The sequence below is a fragment of the Erythrolamprus reginae genome, chromosome Z (assembly GCF_031021105.1).
Source record: "Erythrolamprus reginae isolate rEryReg1 chromosome Z, rEryReg1.hap1, whole genome shotgun sequence".
Taxonomy (NCBI): domain Eukaryota; kingdom Metazoa; phylum Chordata; class Lepidosauria; order Squamata; family Dipsadidae; genus Erythrolamprus; species Erythrolamprus reginae.
Window position 1 is genome coordinate 115,803,169 of NC_091963.1, and position 17,970 is coordinate 115,821,138.

The following is a 17,970-nucleotide window of genomic DNA, read 5'->3' on the forward strand; positions in this document are numbered from 1 at the left end:
ATGGCCAAATTGACTGATTAAAGAAAATAACACAATCTACTCTGTTTCTACTTGGAAACAGCTTTTGGACTTTGTGCCAGAGGTGGAAAGAAGATGAAACTTTTGAGTTTTGCAGATTAGATCGGTTTGTTGTTATAGAATTGCTAGTTTGTATTATTATATAAAAATAAAAAGTTGAGTTTTGATGCTATTATCTTTTGCACAAAAAGGAATCAGAAGTCAGTATTTCTTTTTTCCCCTTTTGCTCTAGACTTTTCCCTTCTCTTTTTCTTCTCTGGTTTTTCCTATAATTTTTTTTGTATGTTTGATTAACATGAATATTCAGGAAAATAAGATGAGTTGCTTACCTGCTAATTAAAAAAGTAATTATGCAGTAATATGCGTTGTTTGTATGGACCAGCCTTGCCCAAACTTTTAGAAATGTTGGGTGTATACTCCATTTTTTCTTCAGCCAGGATGGCCTTGCTGCCTGGTGAAGATAGGAGCTCCGATGCAATAATTAAGGAGGATAGTAGGTTGTCAAAGTCTGGCTTGTACAAAGAAGGCACAGCTCTCCCTATAATTCAGACCTTCTTGAAAATAATCTTGTTTTTTTTAACTTTCTGCAGGATTAAACTGGATTATTTCCCCCTTGTTTTGTTTTTCTAAAAGTTTAAGACCTTTGTAAAATAAACTGGTTGGGTTTGTTTAGCTTGTAAATTAATCTTGTTTTCATGTTTGAGTCTTTATGAGTCTTTATAGGAGTGATTAGTTCTTGAATCTGTATGCCTCTTTATCCCTGCTCAGGTAACTTCTTTTTGGGCAGTCTCCTGCAGAAATGTTAGACTATGAGCTCCATAATTTTAAGGCAATTGGAAAGAAATAAAACAACTTTTTGGAAAGATGCCAGCTGGCAGAAAGTCATTCTATACCCTTACAAAAAGTTTGCTTGAAATTGGAGATTAACAATCCATGTTGTTTTTCCAGTATTAGAATTAGAAAGCTTTAAACATAAAAATATCAGACCTGAATAGACTGCAATCTGATTTCAGAGAGAGGAAACGGGATTTGGTCCATTCCCTGCCACAAAATCTCACTGTGTTTGTTTGTTTGTTTGTTTGTTTGTTTGTTTGTTTGTTTGTTTATTTATTTATTTATTTTGTCCAATACATAATACACTTTGAAGAGAATAGATATGTAATAATATAAATAAAGAAAAGAATAGAAGAAAATATATAAAACTATAGGTGAACATATTTGAAAGGAAGAAAAGATAAATGAGATAAGGAGAGACAATTGGACAGGGGACGGAAGGCACACTGGTGCACTTATGACTTTGGACAAACCAATCAGCCCAAGCTACTCACATCATTACCATGAAGATAAAATACAGTGTTCCCTCGATTTTCGCGGGTTCGAACTTCGCGAATAGCCTATACCACGGTTTTTCAAAAAATATTAATTAAAAAATACTTCGCGGTTTTTTCCCTATACCATGATTTTTCCCACCCAATGACGTCATATGTCATCGCCAAACTAATAATTTTTGCAAATAAATAACAAAAAATTTTTTATTGTTAATAAACAATTATGTTTATAAACATCAGGATCACTAAGTGTCTTATTCAATGGTGAGTACCAGTAATAATGGTGAGTAAATGGTTGTTAAGGGAATGGGAAATGTTAATTTCGTGGAAATTCAACTTTCGCGGGCGGTCTCGGAACGCATCCCCCGCGGAAATCGAGGGGACACTGTAAATGGAAATCCTCACGTAAGCCTTGATTTTTTGGGGGGGAAATCAAGTTATAATCTAATAAAATGAAAATAATATTTGAATCTCCTTTTATTAATCCCCCTATCTTTTAAAACTATCTCCTCCCCCTCCTGTTAAAGTTACTCTCTACAATCATGTGTTCTCATAGTTTGTTCATAAATACTGGATGCATGAAAAGATATTTAGTTCTCCCAATGTGTTCAGTAGTTGCAACAAATTGTGGTTATTTGGACCCATCAATTATTACAGGTGCTAAATCTCAGAAGACTATTATTTGAATCATTATCGTTATATGTTCTACAGTTCTACAGAGGAATCATTGAGTCTGTCATCTGCACCTCCATAACTGTCTGGTTTGGTGTTGCAACTCAGAAGCACCGACACAGACTTCAGAGGATAATCAGAACTGCAGAAAAAACAATTGCTGCCAACCTGCTTTCCATTGATGACCTGTATACTGCACGAGTCAAAAAGAGGGCGGGAAAAATATTTACTGACCCCTTGCATCCTGGACATAAACTGTTTCAACTCCTACCCTCAAAACGTCGCTACAGAGCACTGCACACCAGGACAACTAGACACAAGAACAGTTTTTTCCCGAATGCCATCACTCTACAAAACAAATAATTCCCTCAATACTGTCAGACTTTTTACTAAATCTGCACTTCTATTTCTACTAGTTTTTTTCTCGTCATTCCTATCATCCTTTTCCTCCCACTTAGGACTGTATGACTAACTTGTTGCTTGTATCCTAAGATTTTTATTAATATTGATTGTTTCTTCATTGCTTATTTTACCCCATGACAATCATTAAGTGTTGTATCATATGATTCTTGACAAATGTATCTTTTTCTTTTATGTACGCTGAGAGAATATGCACCAAGACAAATTCCTTGTGTGTCCAATCACACTTGGCCAATAAAATTCTATTCTATTCTATTCTATATCACACGGTTCACATGGGAAGTTACAGTAGTCCGTAATAATTTTGAAATCTCAAAAAAGGGACACCTTGGCTCAGCAGTGCAGAATTATTAATGGCTGGGTGTGTCTTTTTGTTTCTGTTTTTCTTAGGATCCAGCAATGCCTGTGAGAAGACCTCCTTCATATTCCTTCGCCAAGAACTTCCTGTCCGACTGGCCAATATTATGAAAGAAATCAACCTTCTCCCTGACCGTGTGCTGAGTACTCCCTCAGTTCAGCTGGTGCAGAGTTGGTGGGTTCCGTTCCTTCTTTCTCATTCTTTTCTTTTTTTAATAGTAGCTATTATTATATTATTATATATTATATATATTGTATATTATTTAATTATATATTATATAATATATATTATTATATATTACTGTAATTACAATAGTGAAAAGTAATTCAATTTATTAGACTTGTATGCTGCCCTTCTCCATAGATTCGGAACGGCTCACAACAATAATAACACAATATATAACAAATCTAATAATTAAAAGTCATTTAAAAACCCCTATTAAAAAGAAAACATACACACAAACATACCATGCGTAAACTGTATAGGCCCAGGGGAGATGTCTCAGTCCCCCCATGCCTGGCGGCAGAGGTGGGTATAAGAAGTTTACGAAAGACAAGGAGGGTGGGGGCAATTCTAATCTCTGGGGGGAGCTGGTTCCAGAGGGTCGGGGCCACCACAGAGAAGGCTCTTCTCCTGGGTCCCGCAAGATGACATTGTTTAGTCGGCGGGACCCGGAGAAGGCCAACTCTGTGGGACCTAACCGGTCGCTGGGATTCGTGCGGCAGAACGTGGTCCCGAAGGTATTCTGCTTATAAATAAAACACGCTTACAAATGCGTCCCTTCAATGGATGAATCATCATACATATTTTTAATGTGGGACAAGAAAAGTAATTAAGGACATAAATAAAAGATATATAAAACCCCAACAATTAAAACCATACAGCACAAACATACCAAACATAAAATATAAAAGCCTCTCAGTTTCCCCATGCCTGGCAATATAGGTGGGTCTTGAATAATTTGCGAAATAAAAAAGAATGGCTGGAAATTTCAGTTTCTTAGGGGCACCATGTTTGTTGTGTCCATTGTTCTAGTTGTGGTTGTCCAACCTCTTCCACCTATTTCAGCCCCATCCACACAATATGCAGTTAACAATGTCTGATGATCAATGCTTAAAAGAAGACACCACCTACAGACACAGAACAATAGATGCACCTCTAGAGAAAGTTTACAAATAAATAGTGAGGATGTTGGAGGCTTTAAATGCCTTTTCTTTCTCTACCCGTCCTCTCTCTTGTTCTTCATTTTTTCCTTGGTTTTGCTAAGACGAGCTGTTGTTTTGAACGAATCTTTCTCACTGGAGTTTTACCTCAGCCTTGAGGTGGCAAAGGATGTGGCCCTTTAAGATGCCAGCGTGACCTTTGGCCTACTTTGGGAAAGTAACATGTGAGAACTTGTTTGTTTCTCTCTGAATTTCCCTGTTCTTTTCTGTCCATATCCCATTGCGGTTGTCAAGGAAACAAGCAGGTGCTGGAGAGAAGTATCGAAAGGCACATGAGGAACTGAGCGCCAAGTTCATTATTATTTCGCCCCAGTTGCCCTTGATCCCAACTCTGAGCTGGTTTTTGTTTTCCTGTGGGGAAAGCTTTGCTTGCTAATCCTTTGCAGTCTGCAGCTCCTTGGCAACACTTCCTCGGTGGCTCATAATTATTGGCCATGTAGTCTTCAACACCCAGATGTTTTCTGGTACTGTTTAGGTATTATTATTATTATTATGATTATGATGATTATGATGATTATTATGATTATTATGATTATTATTATGGTTATTATTATGATTATTATTATGATTATTATTATGATGATTATTATTATGATGATTATTATGATGATGATGACGATTATTATTATTATTATTATTATTATTATTATTATTATTATTATTATTATTATTTATTAGATTTGTATGCCACCCCTCTCCGTAGACTCGGGGCGGCTCACAACAATAACAAAGACAATGTAAGAACAAATCTAATAATTTAAAAAACACTAAAAACCCCATTATTAAAAGCAAACATACACACAAACATACCATGTATAAACTGTATAGGCCCGGGGGGGATGTCTCAGTGGACAGGACCCGGAGAAGGCCAACTCTGTGGGACCTAACCGGTTGCTGGGATTCGTGCGGCAGGTAATCCTTGCATCAAAATGATCATTATGATGATGATGATGATTATTATTATTATTATTATTATTATTATTTATTAGACTTGTATGCCGCCCCTCTCTGAAGACTCGGAGAGGCTCACAGCAAAATACAAAGTACAAATCTAATATTAAAAACAATTATAAAAACCCATTACAAAAACAGTCATATCATCCAAACAAACCATACATAAAATGAAACAGCTAAGGGTCAATTAAGTCCCCCAAGCCTGGCGGCATAGGTGGGTTTTCAATAATTTGCGAAAGGCAAGGAGGGTGGGGGCAGTCCTGATCTCCGGGGGGAGTTGATTTCAGAGGGCCGGGGCTGCCACAAAGAAGGTAGACGACATTGTTTTGTCGACGGGACCCGGAGAAGGCCAATTCTGTGGGACCTAATCGATAGCTGGCATTCGTGCGGCAGAAGGCGGTCCCGAAGGTATTCTGCTTATAAATAAAACATGCTTATAAATGCGTCCCTTCAATGGATGAATCATCATACATATTTTTAATGTGGGACAAGAAAAGCATACTGAGGACCAGCTATATTATTTGAATTTAATTACATACTTATGAATCACTTATGTTATTCCACTTCTTCTGTAGCCAACAGGCTGCAGAATGCATGAAAAGAATAACAAGTAGTAAGACAAAGGGATAAAAGCATACCATATATTCCCGAAAATACGACAGGGCCGTATTTTTTGAACCCCGAAATATGGCCTTGGCCGTATTATCAGAGGTGGTATCAGGGGTATCATTTTGGGAGCGCAGTAAGCAACGACTGGGACTGGATGTTCTCATCACTGCCGCCACCTCTCCCTGTTCTTGGTGGCGGCCGAGCGGCTTGCCCACCACAACTATCTCATGGAGCAGGACTCTGCAAGGCTTCTTGTCCTGGGACAGCACAGTCGGGGTCCTGCTGCTGTCCCCGCATGCAATGATGCAAGCCTTGCCGAATCCTGCTCCACCAGGCAGCTGGGGTGGCCTGTTGAGTCTCACAGAGACTCATTTCTGGCAGGTGGGACATGTTGGGCCATGAGACGCGCATCCTCCCCGACACTTGTGGCTTCTCGCAAGTTCAATCAAACTTCTCCAACTTGTGAGAAGTTTTCTTGTGCAATGGGCTTCTCTGGGCAGGAACGTGACAGACGCATCTCACAATGGGGCACAATTTGGGAATGACAGATTGGGCAAGGTGGGGTGCATCACAGGACACTCATCCTACATGGGATTTGTAACTCCATCACATTCCTTGGTGTCGTGGCCACTCATACTCCCCCGCTTCCAGCTCTCAAGTTAAATGTGTGTGTGGGGGACCTCTTGTGGGCTGCCTGAAGAAGCCAAGCTGTGCCCCCTCTCTCAGTAGAGGGGGAGAGGAGAGTGCCCTTAAGACACCAGGAGGGGGAATCTTTCGGTTGACACTGAATGCAAGAAATCTTTCCCCACTTTTGCTCCAGGAGGCTGTGCAGCCATGATGAATGTCGTGAAGACTCATTTCTGGTGGTTTGGAAGAGAGATTTCTTGCGTGCAGCCAAAAGGTTCCTGCTGAGTGAGAGATGGGGAGAGAGAAGGAAGGGGGAAAGTCAGGTGCTTTGCCCCAGGCAGCTCGTGAGAGTTTTTTCCTCCTCCCATTTTGTTCGCGAGCCGGAGGCGGGGAAGGGTCAGTGAACACAACAGTGAGGAATGGGTGGCTGTTGCTGCAGGGAATTCCCATGCACCCGCTCTTGCTTGCATCCCCCATCTGAAGGATGCAGGGAGGGCCGGTGCAGGATGAGGGGCCCGAGCTGGCAAGGGAGGCAGCGGCCGGAGGCAGAGCCAAAAGGGTCGCAACGGACAGGCGGGTTGCGCCCATCTGCTGCTTAAGCCCTGCGCTTGTGAGCTTGCTGTATCCGAGAGGCCCTGTAGCTTTCTCACAGGTAGGAGTGTGTTTTGAAACGTTGCCAGAGGCAGCCCGGAGTAGTACCCGCATCTCACTTGCTCTCATTTTTGGTCTCCCAGCCAGAAGCCGCTCTTTCTGTGCCGAGAGAGAGATAGCAAGTGAGAGGCATGTCCCCGCACACCTCCGGCAGCGTTTTGAAACTTGCTCCTGCTTGGTAGGTGGCAGCGAGGCCGAGATTGATGTGCACCTCATCTTTCTCGCAGGTAGGAGTGCATTTGAAATTGCTTTAGGCAGAGCACAGAGGAACTGAGCTACTCTTGCGGGGTGTGTGGTCATCCACCTTTCGCTTGCTCTCTCTCTCCTGGTCCGGAGCCACTCTTGGCGGTGGACATTCTTTTGGCAGAGAGGGAGAGAGAGAGAGAGAGCATAAGAGTGTGAAAGGCAGGTATGCACAAATCTCTGGCAGCATTTTGAAAAGCGCTCCTGCCTGCAAGGAGGCGGTGAGACAAGGATCAATGCTTGCCTTCTCTTCCTCTCAGGCAGGAGTGTGTTTCAAATTGCTGTAGGCAGAGCCCAGAGGAGACAAGTTAGTCCCATGGGGTGTGCACATACGCACCTCTCATTTGCTCTTGCTGTCCCACTGTAAAGAGATCAGTTCCCTACATGTTCCCCCCTTTCCCTGGAAAGCAGTTGGGGGGGGCTTATTTGGGGAGGGGCTTATTTCAGCTCATGCGCTGAAAAAGCTAATTGACCTTATTATGGGGACATGTCTTATTTTCAGGGGAACACAGAATCATATAAAAAGAAAACAGAAATTTAGCTACAAGTTTTTTACAGGCAGTCTCTGTAAAATTCAAAATTTCCAAAATGCAAATATACCAATCAGGACTGTCTTGTGCATTTATATAAATATCCTCAGGAATCACAGAGTACAAACTGTGCTGAAAGCATAGAAATGCAACACAATAACGACACAAAAGTCGGTGAGAAAGTCTACGCTGACCTTTATTCTCTTTCCGTTAAAGTCAAACAGAGGAAATGGGCTTTTTATATATATTTTCTTGACTAAAACATTGTGCTTTTGCTGTTTATTTCTGATAAGGAATTAGGATGAAATATTGAGAAAGTTATACAATGTATGGCTTACTTAAAAAAATAAATTTGGAAGAAAACCACACGTTTTATATTCTGATAATGGATTAGCATTTATATATAGAGAGATGTCTTATTATTTAATGAAAAATTAGATTATTCATGAGACATCAGTGCCCTTTATACTATAACAAAATGGGGAAGGAAGGAAGGAAGGAAGGAAGGAAGGAAGGAAGGAAGGAAGGAAGGAAGGAAGGAAGGAAAAAAGATAGAAGAAAGAAAAGAAGAATAAATTTCCCATTACACATATGCAGAGCTTTGTTAGTCAGTCCTGATGAGAAGATTTCAGCATTTAACTACCTTCAAAATGAGCTATGTATTAAAATCATAAAAGACATTCCTTATAAATTAGGAAAGCAAAAGTATTTAAGGAAGGCAACACTGATCCCATAAAATTCAAAACAAAACAAATTAACCTTTATCATGGTTTATACTAATGATTTTTAAAAGGAAGAAATCTCTTCAACCAGGAAAAGATTGTGAATAAGTTGATCCTGCACAGTAAAAGAAATAAGGCTTGCATAACAAACTAATCCATTTCAAGTTGAAAATAATATTATAATCTATAGTTTAGCAAAAAAAAAAAAATCATGTTAGGATTTTTGGATCTAAATATATGCTTATCTTTCCAAAGACAAAAGAAAATAACCAAACTATCAATAGAAAAGAATATTTGTAGCTCAGAGTTGAACAGTGGAATCCTTTATGTTCTCTTAGTTTGTTTTCTTGCATTTTTTTTTCCATTACCCGACTAGTAACATCTTCAAGTGCTAGGTAACTGACCCGTAGAGTCGCAAGAGATATCATAGTTGGATATATACAACTATGGCTGCCGATCAGTTTCCGGTCACAATTCAAAGTGTTGGTAATGACCTTTAAAGCCCTACATGGCATTGGACCAGAATACCTCCGGAACCGCCTTCTACTGCATGAATCCCAGCGGCCAATAAGGTCCCACAGAGTTGGCCTTCGTCGGGTCCTCTCGACCAAACAATATCGTTTGGCGGGCCCCAGGGGAAGAGCCTTCTCTGTGGCGGCCCCGGCCTTCTGGAATTAACTCCCCCTGGGAGATTGGAACGGCCCCCACCTCCTTGTCTTTCGCAAGTTACTTAATACCCACCTATATCGCCAGGCATGGGGGAACTAAGACATCTCCCCAAGGCTTACTATATTTCACGTTTGGTGTGTATGTGCTGTATGGTTTTTAATTGTTCGGGTTTTTATATATTTTATTATTAGATTTGTTCCATTGTTATACTGTTTTTTATTGCTGTTGTGAACCGCCCCGAGTCTTCGGAGAGGGGCGGCATACAAATCTAATAAATGAATGAGTGAGTGAATGAATGAATGAATGAATATATAGCAGGTATCTATCCACTAGAACCGTGATGGTGAACCTATGGCACACGTGCCACAGGTGTTGTGCTGCGCTGCGCCCCTGAGCATGTGCCCCAGTTCAGCTGCGCATACATCTGCCAGCCAGCTGGTTGTCTGGTCTGCTGCTCAGGGGGTGGGGAGCATGTGGGGAGCATGCGCAGGCATTGTATTTTGTGTGTTCAGGCACGGCCATTTTGGGCACTCAGTCTGGAAAAGGTTAACCATCACTGCACTAGAAGGCTTAAAGTACAGCAATAAAAATGACTTATTTTAATATGAGACTAAAGCAATAGATCTGAACTGAGCAACCACGGAACCAGCTACCACAAGAAATAAATAGCGTTTTAGGGTCAGTCGTAAGGCACATCGTAAAGCTCAATACAGTGGTCCCTCGATTTTCGCGGGTTCGAACTTCGCGAGATGGCTATACCACGGGTTTTCAAAAATATTAATTAAAAAATACTTCGTGGGTTTTTCCCCTATACTGTACCATGGTTTTTCCCGCCCGATGATGTCATACGTCATCGCCAAACTTTCGTCCACCTTTAATAAATATTTTTTTTAATAAACTTTAATAAATAAACATGGTGAGTAATAATCTAAATGGTTACTAAGGGAATGAGAAATTGCAGTTTAGGGGTTTAAAGTGTTAAGGGAAGGCTTGTGATACTGTTCATAGCCAAAAATAGCGTATTTACTTCCGCATCTCTACTTCGCGGAAATTTGACTTTCGCGGGCGGTCTTGGAACGCATCCCCTGCGAAAATCGAGGGAACACTGTACTACAAATACAGCCCCAGGAATTGCCAGAAATATTGTACTGAGAAGAAGGAACATACTTATGTCAGAATTTCTCAAGCATAGAAACAGCTACAAGCATGGCAACTAATACATGTTTTCCTATATTGAACTCGGAAGAAGAAATTTACAGGGAAAAGTCCAGCGTTCATTCAAACTGGAAAGGAGAAGATTGTGTGCAATTTGCAGACAAAAACAGGCTTCCAGGATGAGAATGAAAAACCAAATATAATGTTGCTTTTAAAAGGATTTAAGGAAGGCAAGGCTGATCCCTGCCTATACTTGAAATTTAAAAATAATAAATGAACATTTGTCTTGGCTTATGCTGATGATTTTTAAAAGGAAGAAATCTCCTTAACCAGGAACAAATCGTGAATAATTTGAGTCTGCACAATAGGAGAAATAGGGCTTGCATAATGGACTAATCCATTGCAATAGGAAAATAATATAATACCGAAGCATCTTTCCATTAAAATTCCATTTAGCTTATCCTTGATACATTGATATTCTATCTGCACAGTTTCAACTGGGGGGAACAAATTGGAATATACAGCACATGGTTTACATCTGCAATATCTTCTCATGATTAAAAAGGATTTGTAACAAAATGCAGCTCTGTTGTATACTCCTCTTCCAGCTGATCACCTCTTCTCGTTTATTCCATTTATCCCTCTCTGAGTATTCTTTTTATCTTGCGTGGGTATTTCTAATAAGTAGTCAGCATGCAGATATCATAGAAACATAGAAGACTGATAGCAGAAAAAGACCTCATGATCCATCTAGTCTGCCCTTATACTATTTCCTATATTTTATCTTAGGATGGATCTATGTTTATCCCAGGCATGTTTAAATTCAGTTACTGTGGATTTACCAACCACGTCTGCTGGAAATTTGTTCCAAGGATCTACTACTCTTTCAGTAAAATAATATTTTCTCATGTTGATTTTGATCTTTCCCCCAACTAACTTCAGATTGTGTCCCCTTGTTCTTGTGTTCACTTTCCTATTAAATACATTTCCCTCCTGAACCTTATTTAACCCTTTGACATATTTAAATGTTTCGATCATGTCCCCCCTTTTCCTTCTGTCCTCCAGACTATACAGATTGAGTTCATGAAGTCTTTCCTGATACGTTTTATGCTTAAGACCTTCCACCATTCTTGTAGCCCGTCTTTGGACCCGTTCAATTTTGTCAATATCTTTTTGTAGGTGAGGTCTCCAGAACTGAACACAGTATTCCAAATGTGGTCTCGCCAGCGCTCTATATAGCGGGATCACAATCTCCCTCTTCCTGCTTGTTGCACCTCTAGCTATGCAGCCAAGCATCCTACTTGCTTTCCCTACCGCCTGACTGCACTGTTCACCCATTTTGAGACTGTCAGAAATCACTATCCCTAAATCCTTTTCTTCTGAAGTTTTTGCTAACACAGAACTGCCATCAATATCACCTGCAGAGGTTGTTTAATCCAGCCTTAATCTAATCTAATCTAGCATTTCATTATTACAGGAACATGCCCGGTGCTTCTGGAAATCCTAAAATAGGATGCAGGATAGTGCTGCTTTCCTCATATTCATGTTCTATCTATAGCAATCTCAGCTTTATATTGATTCTAGATACGGAATGCAATATGTGACCATGATTTGGATCTATCTACCAAACCTTCTTCAAAATATTTTTTTAATGTCAATTACTATTTCTGCATTTGTATACCGTAATTTTGATACTTCCCACTTAATATTGTTTGGGCTGCCTGTAGTCCAGTGCTTGCGTAAGTGCAGTTGTTGCAATTATATGTGCTCCATAAAATTAGATCCAAGTTAATTGTCTCTTGAGTTGTAAGGAGCCACCAAAGCTAGAGCAAATAATGTTTAATATTATATACAGGTGAAACTTGAAAAATTAGAATATTGGGGTATAGACGTTTGGGGTGTTTATGTTACAGATAAATGTTGTTTGAATTCTAAAGTCCCAGAACAATTTAATTTCTTCATTTTCTATGACTTTCTCTATTTTATGGTACTTTCCCCCCCATGATTGTAAAATGAAAACGAATCACTGCAGTTTTTAAGTGAATCATGTGGCAGCTAAGCAAATCCAGCTTCTTCCAATGACTTTGCTTGTTGGAAACCAGTTGGGAGGATCTCAGATGACAATCATATGACCTCAGGATGCTCCATCAAAAATACATGCTGAACATCTGAGTTTTAATCACATAATTCTGCAATGATTATAAGTACTAAGACTGGTTGTAAGCCACTTTTTCTACTGCCATTGTAATTTCAAACGGTCACTAAACAAATAATTGTAAGTCAAGGACTGTCTGCATTGAGAAGTAAAATTATATCAAAAGTCTTAATTTAGCAAAGATACAAAGGTCCGTAGGACTACAGCCTTGTGCTCATGTAAACGTATCTTTGGACAAGTGAATCAATGTAATAATTTGGTTTTAAATGAGGCATTGTTTACTGATTATCTGTTATCAATTGTTATCAATACCATAAAATAGAGAAAGACATAGAAAATGAAGAAATTAAATTGTTCTGGGACTTTAGAATTCAAACAACATTTATCTGTAACAGAATTATGTGATTAAAACCCATGTACCCTAACATGGTTCTAGTGTAATAAGATTTATTTTTTAAATAATTAATCTTTATAGTAATATTTGTGGTGATGAACCCAAGTATAAATAGTAAATAATAAGTAATATGTAAATACATGTTATCTATAAATATAACGTACTTTAAATCTAGCAAAATTATTAATGCAAATTATCAGTTATACTATCACTAAAATCACATAATATGCACAATTCACAATATTCACAAATTCATCTAAATGTAATTACTATTAAACCTTAAATATTAAATATATTTCTAAATTTATTTGGTTGTATTTGACTTTAAATTTTATATATCTATATGTATGGACCGTCCCTCAGTGCCCAAAATTTGCCAAGATTGGCTCAGCCTTTCATCCTCCCAAGTTGGGTATAATGAGGACCTAAATTGTTGGGGGCAATATGATTCTGTAAACCACTTAGAAAGGGCTATAAAGCCCTCTTATTATAAGTATATAAGTCTAAGTGCTATTGCTAAGACTCTCTTCCTCTCTCTCTCTCTCTTCCTCCCCCCCCCCCCACCACTCCCTCCTTATTCTTGCATTTTCCTTCCACCAGGTATGTGCAGAGCTTGCTGGATATTATGGTGTTCCTTGACAAGGATCCAGAGGACCAAAAGATATTGGGACAGTGAGTTTGAATTTAGAGGCCTTGTAAAATGTAGAACCCTTACTTTTATTGTTGAGTTGAGAGAAACATTTCCAGTCTAGCATGTTCCAGTGTGTCTTATTAATAAAAACAACAAATTACAGTCCAAGTAACCCTCATTGGTTAGGAATTTGTGGAGAGAAGGTGCAAGATTCCTGGAAAAATCTCGGACTGTTTGGGGTAAACTGACCATGCCTGAATCATCCCCAGATTATTTTTGCAACAATCCTGAAGTCAGAGTTGAACCTAAACAGATGGAAAACTGCTGTCTTATACTAGGTTCTCCAATGCTCTGGTCACAATTCGCAACCGTCACAATGATGTGGTCCCTACCATGGCACAGGGTGTAATTGAATATAGGGAAGCTTACGGTGATGACCCGGTTTCCAACCAAAACATCCAGTACTTCCTTGATCGTTTCTACCTTAGCCGTATTTCTATCCGCATGCTGCTCAACCAACACAGTGAGTTATCTTAAACCTCTCAGATCTGGTTCCCCCCCGCCCTTTTTTCTCCCTTCTTTTTGGTTTTAGTATTAAGGGATTGTATCTTGGTAGGCATCCCCATCTGATGTTGTATCTTGGTAGGCATCCCCATCTGATGTTCCACCTGTCCTACTTTTGTCCTATCGTGCCCTGCCTCCCTTCATTTGCATCCTCTTTTTTTCACAGCCTTGATTTTTGATGGCAGCACCAATCCAGCCCATCCCAAGCACATTGGCAGTATTGATCCCCACTGCAACGTATCAGATGTAGTTAGAGGTGAGTATTCTTTCGTGGTTCCTGCCACAGTGTCTCTTTTCCCCTCTGGAATCCTTAAGAAATCGGTTTTGCTCCTTAGCTCTTCTCCAGTCTTAGGAGAGCCACAAAAAACGAGGCCACAAAAAAAAGAGAGCCACAAAAAATTATACCTGATGATTATATGCAGCTCTCTGGCTAGGAATTCCCTAACTTAGATAAAATGCTTGGTTTAGAAAAGTTGAAAAGCCTAAATTCCCAGAAGAAGCAGTGGCTAGGTTTATATGTTTTGTAGGTCATAACGTGAGTATTTTGGTTTTAAGTTAGTAGGTTGTGCTAAACCTAATTGTAGTTTGTTCAATAAATCATGATTAAACAAACATAGTTTAATATAATAGGTAACCCAGGCAATATCTAAGAAAATGGGCCCTCCATGTACAAAGGTTTACAGCAGCTAATTGTTCAATAACTTATTTTAATACCAGATTAGTCCGTTTTGGAAACAGAAGTTAAAAAAGACAGATGATGCAATTTCGTAGAGCTTATCTTACGGTGGAAAATTGGAGGAACTTACAGTTCCCTATGTCTAAGGTAGACGTGGCTTTTACAAAGTCTTCCAGGCAGCCACTAGAAGTTTCTGATCATTATTGCTAAACTCTAGTTTTTAAAGTACAATTTAAACACCAGTTTAGGCTTTTTTCACCTCTTTTATCTTTTCCCTTGCTGTTTTTGGAAGTGCAAATAAATCTCTGCTGAAAAAGGATTTCAAGCATCCATATCACGCTAATATGCAAAGAATATATGTGATTCTGTATTTGTGGAAGGACAGCCGATGGAGCTGGATATCCTGCTATTGCATGGAGATGGCACAAAAGGGAGAAGATTTAGGTTGTTCTTCCATAGCCTTGGTTGAATTAGGTGTTCTTAAATAGAATTAAAAAGGAAATATGGATTAAAAAGGAGGAGAAAATGCAGAGCTCTGAAAATTTTTGGGAGGCAATGTACTCCTTCCCTGGCTTTAGCTGAAATTTATCTTAATTTGACCCAAATTACAGCAATCTGCATGAAAGTAATACCGGACTTTTAATCCGTTCATCAAGTAAATGCTGATCTTTGCCCATTTATGACAAAGATGACAGGTTGTGGAATTCAACTAAGAAGAGAAGCTGTGTTTCTGCAATAATCAATGTCTTGTGTTTCTTTCTTTCTGCAGATGCTTATGACATGGCCAAACTGTTATGTGACAAATACTACTTGGCATCTCCAGACTTGGAGATCCAGGAGGTGAATGGTGAGTTTGCAGAGCCATGATAAAAGTGGGAAAGTTAAGAAGAGGAGCAAATAATCCACGTGGGAGAGAGGGGAGGATTAATTGTCTAAACTGGCTGCTCAGTGGGTTTTAGAGGGACTGCTAGCCTCCTCCATTTCCTTCCCCCCCCCTTCTATTTAGCCAATGGGACAGGACCTCACAAGTGGCATAGTAAGTATCTGATGCTCCTTTGACAAGCAGCCACCCTTAGAGTAATTGTTGTGGCTTGGCGACCAAAGCTTTGCTAGAATCCCATTTTCCCTTCCTTTGGGCTTCTTTCTTTTTTGCCTTGCCTTTTAAAACCAATGGCAGTGACTGCCATTTTAACAGCAAAACAGTGTTGACAATTCATTGATACCCCAAAACTGCAATAAGAGGAGATATGCAGGAGAACATTAATTGGGATTGGGTGATTGCAGGTAATCTGTACCTTCCAGATGTGTGGGAAGCTCAACCAAGGCAGCATATCCTAAATAGCAACCATTGGAGAGCAGCTGTCGAAGAGAGACCTCTGGTTTTCTGTCTGTCATTCTGGACTTCCTGGCTGCAGCTGTCAGTCATTGCCTGACACAGAATGCTAGGCTGAATGGCTCCCTGGTTTAAACCAATAGGCATCTTCCTATATTATTTTAAGCTGGTTCTCTGAGTGCCTAAAAATACTGGGAATTATTTGGAGACATCTGGTTGAGAGAGCACAATTATTTCTGGTTTTAGTCAGCAAATTCCAAAATTCCACATGGATAATAGTAAAATTCTAGCATTTCTACCAAAATTTATGCATTCTGATTAGTGAGAGACAGAAAACTAGTTGAGAGCTGTGAATCATTACTCTTTGCCTCTTAAGCTTGTACAACTTTGATCCTTGCTTGGTGCTTAATTATTACCCCCCTTGTTCTCAAATCAGTTGCTACCTCTTTCTTCTTTTAGGTATTTAGAAACATAGAAACATAGAAGACTGACGGCAGAAAAAAGACCTCATGATCCATCTAGTCTGCCCTTATACTATTTTCTGTATTTTATCTTAGGATGGATATATGTTTATCCCAGGCATGTTTAAATTCAGTTACTGTGGATTTACCAACCACGTCTGCTGGAAGTTTGTTCCAAGGATCTACTACTCTTTCATATGATACGAGAGTCATATAATCCATCCTTCTCTAAGTCTACAGCAGTTCAGCTTCTGAAAGTGAAATTTAACAATAGCTTCAGTGATTGTTAAATAGCTAAATTAAGCCTTCATGATCAGAGAGGTATCATGGCCTTAGGAATCTGTGTCTGGAGCAACAGCAATGGGTCAGGGTCCACTATTGTCTTCATGACTCAACTGGTTTATTGGCTTTCTGAATGCATCTTCTGAATTGTATATCTTCAAGAGCAGGCTGTTGGATTACATAAATCATTGACCTTTGTATAGATAAAAATCCCCATAATCTGCAATTGGTTCTTCAAAAGAAAGCAAAATACAAACACACCCACATACACTCACCCACGTACTAACATCATTGGCCTGAATGGGCTCCTGGTCTAAACCAGCAAATGTGTATATGTAAATGGTGCCCCCTTCCACCATGTAACCACCTTTAGTGACAAGCAAAGTCAGTGAGAAAGCCAGATTCGTTTAACAACTGTAGATCTAACTTAACAACTGCAGTGATTCACTTAACAACTTTGGCAAGAAAGGTTGTAAAATGGGGCAAAATTCTCTGTCACACTTAGCAACATACATTTTTAGCTTAGCTGTGGTCGTAAGTTGAGGACTACTTGCAATGCCGCCCCGAGTCTACGGAGAGGGGCGGCATACAAATCCAATAAATAAATGGGACCAGTCATGACCAATGCATCTAGTCACATTGAAGTAATGAATTTCAAATTTGTCTTGAAGAACCCCATTTTTTAAAAGTAATCTTCTATATTATTATGAGCCAGGGTGGCGCAGCAGGTAGACTGAAGCTGACTGTAGATCTGTAGGTCAGCGGTTCAAATCTCACCACCGACTCAAGGTTGACTCAGCCTTCCATCCTTCTGAGGTGGGTAAAATGAGGACCCAGATTGTGGGGGCAATATGCTGGCTCTGTTTTAAAATTGCTATTGCTAACATGTTGTAAGCTGTCCTGAGTCTAAGGAGAAGGACGGCATAAAAATTGAATAAATAAATAAATATTGCAGCAAGGAGCATGGGTGTTCTGTGTGTACAGGAGTGGCAAAAAAGGAACAGAAACAGATATAAAACAGCATCTTGATGAACTTGATTAACATCTTGATTAATCCTGGACCTAGAAAACTTTGAACTAAGACGCCTTAAACATGATCTAAGTATTGCCCACAAGATTATATGCTGCAATGTCCTGCCTGTCACCGACTACTTCAGCTTCAACCACAACAACACAAGAGCACATAACAGATTCAAGCTCAATATTAACCGCTTCAAACTTGACTGTAAAAAATACGACTTTAGTAATAGACTTGTTGAAGCGTGGAACTCATTACTGGACTCCGTAGTATCATC

At 39.6% G+C, this 17,970-nt stretch overlaps 1 protein-coding gene across 3 annotated transcripts in view; it reads left to right on the top strand.

Annotated features, from left to right (window-relative positions):
* Nucleotides 1–17,970, top strand: part of PDK2 (pyruvate dehydrogenase kinase 2) — a 111,780-nt gene that overhangs the window by 84,366 nt on the left and 9,444 nt on the right. For 2 of the 3 annotated variants that reach the window (XM_070727140.1, XM_070727139.1), the window contains 5 exons: nt 2,829–2,970; nt 13,329–13,400; nt 13,698–13,882; nt 14,090–14,179; nt 15,369–15,446. In XM_070727140.1, coding sequence (XP_070583241.1) covers nt 2,829–2,970; nt 13,329–13,400; nt 13,698–13,882; nt 14,090–14,179; nt 15,369–15,446 — 567 coding nt within the window. Of the gene's footprint in view, nt 1–2,828; nt 2,971–4,371; nt 4,495–13,328; nt 13,401–13,697; nt 13,883–14,089; nt 14,180–15,368; nt 15,447–17,970 lie in introns of those variants that run through there. The other variant, XM_070727141.1, reaches the window with a different exon arrangement.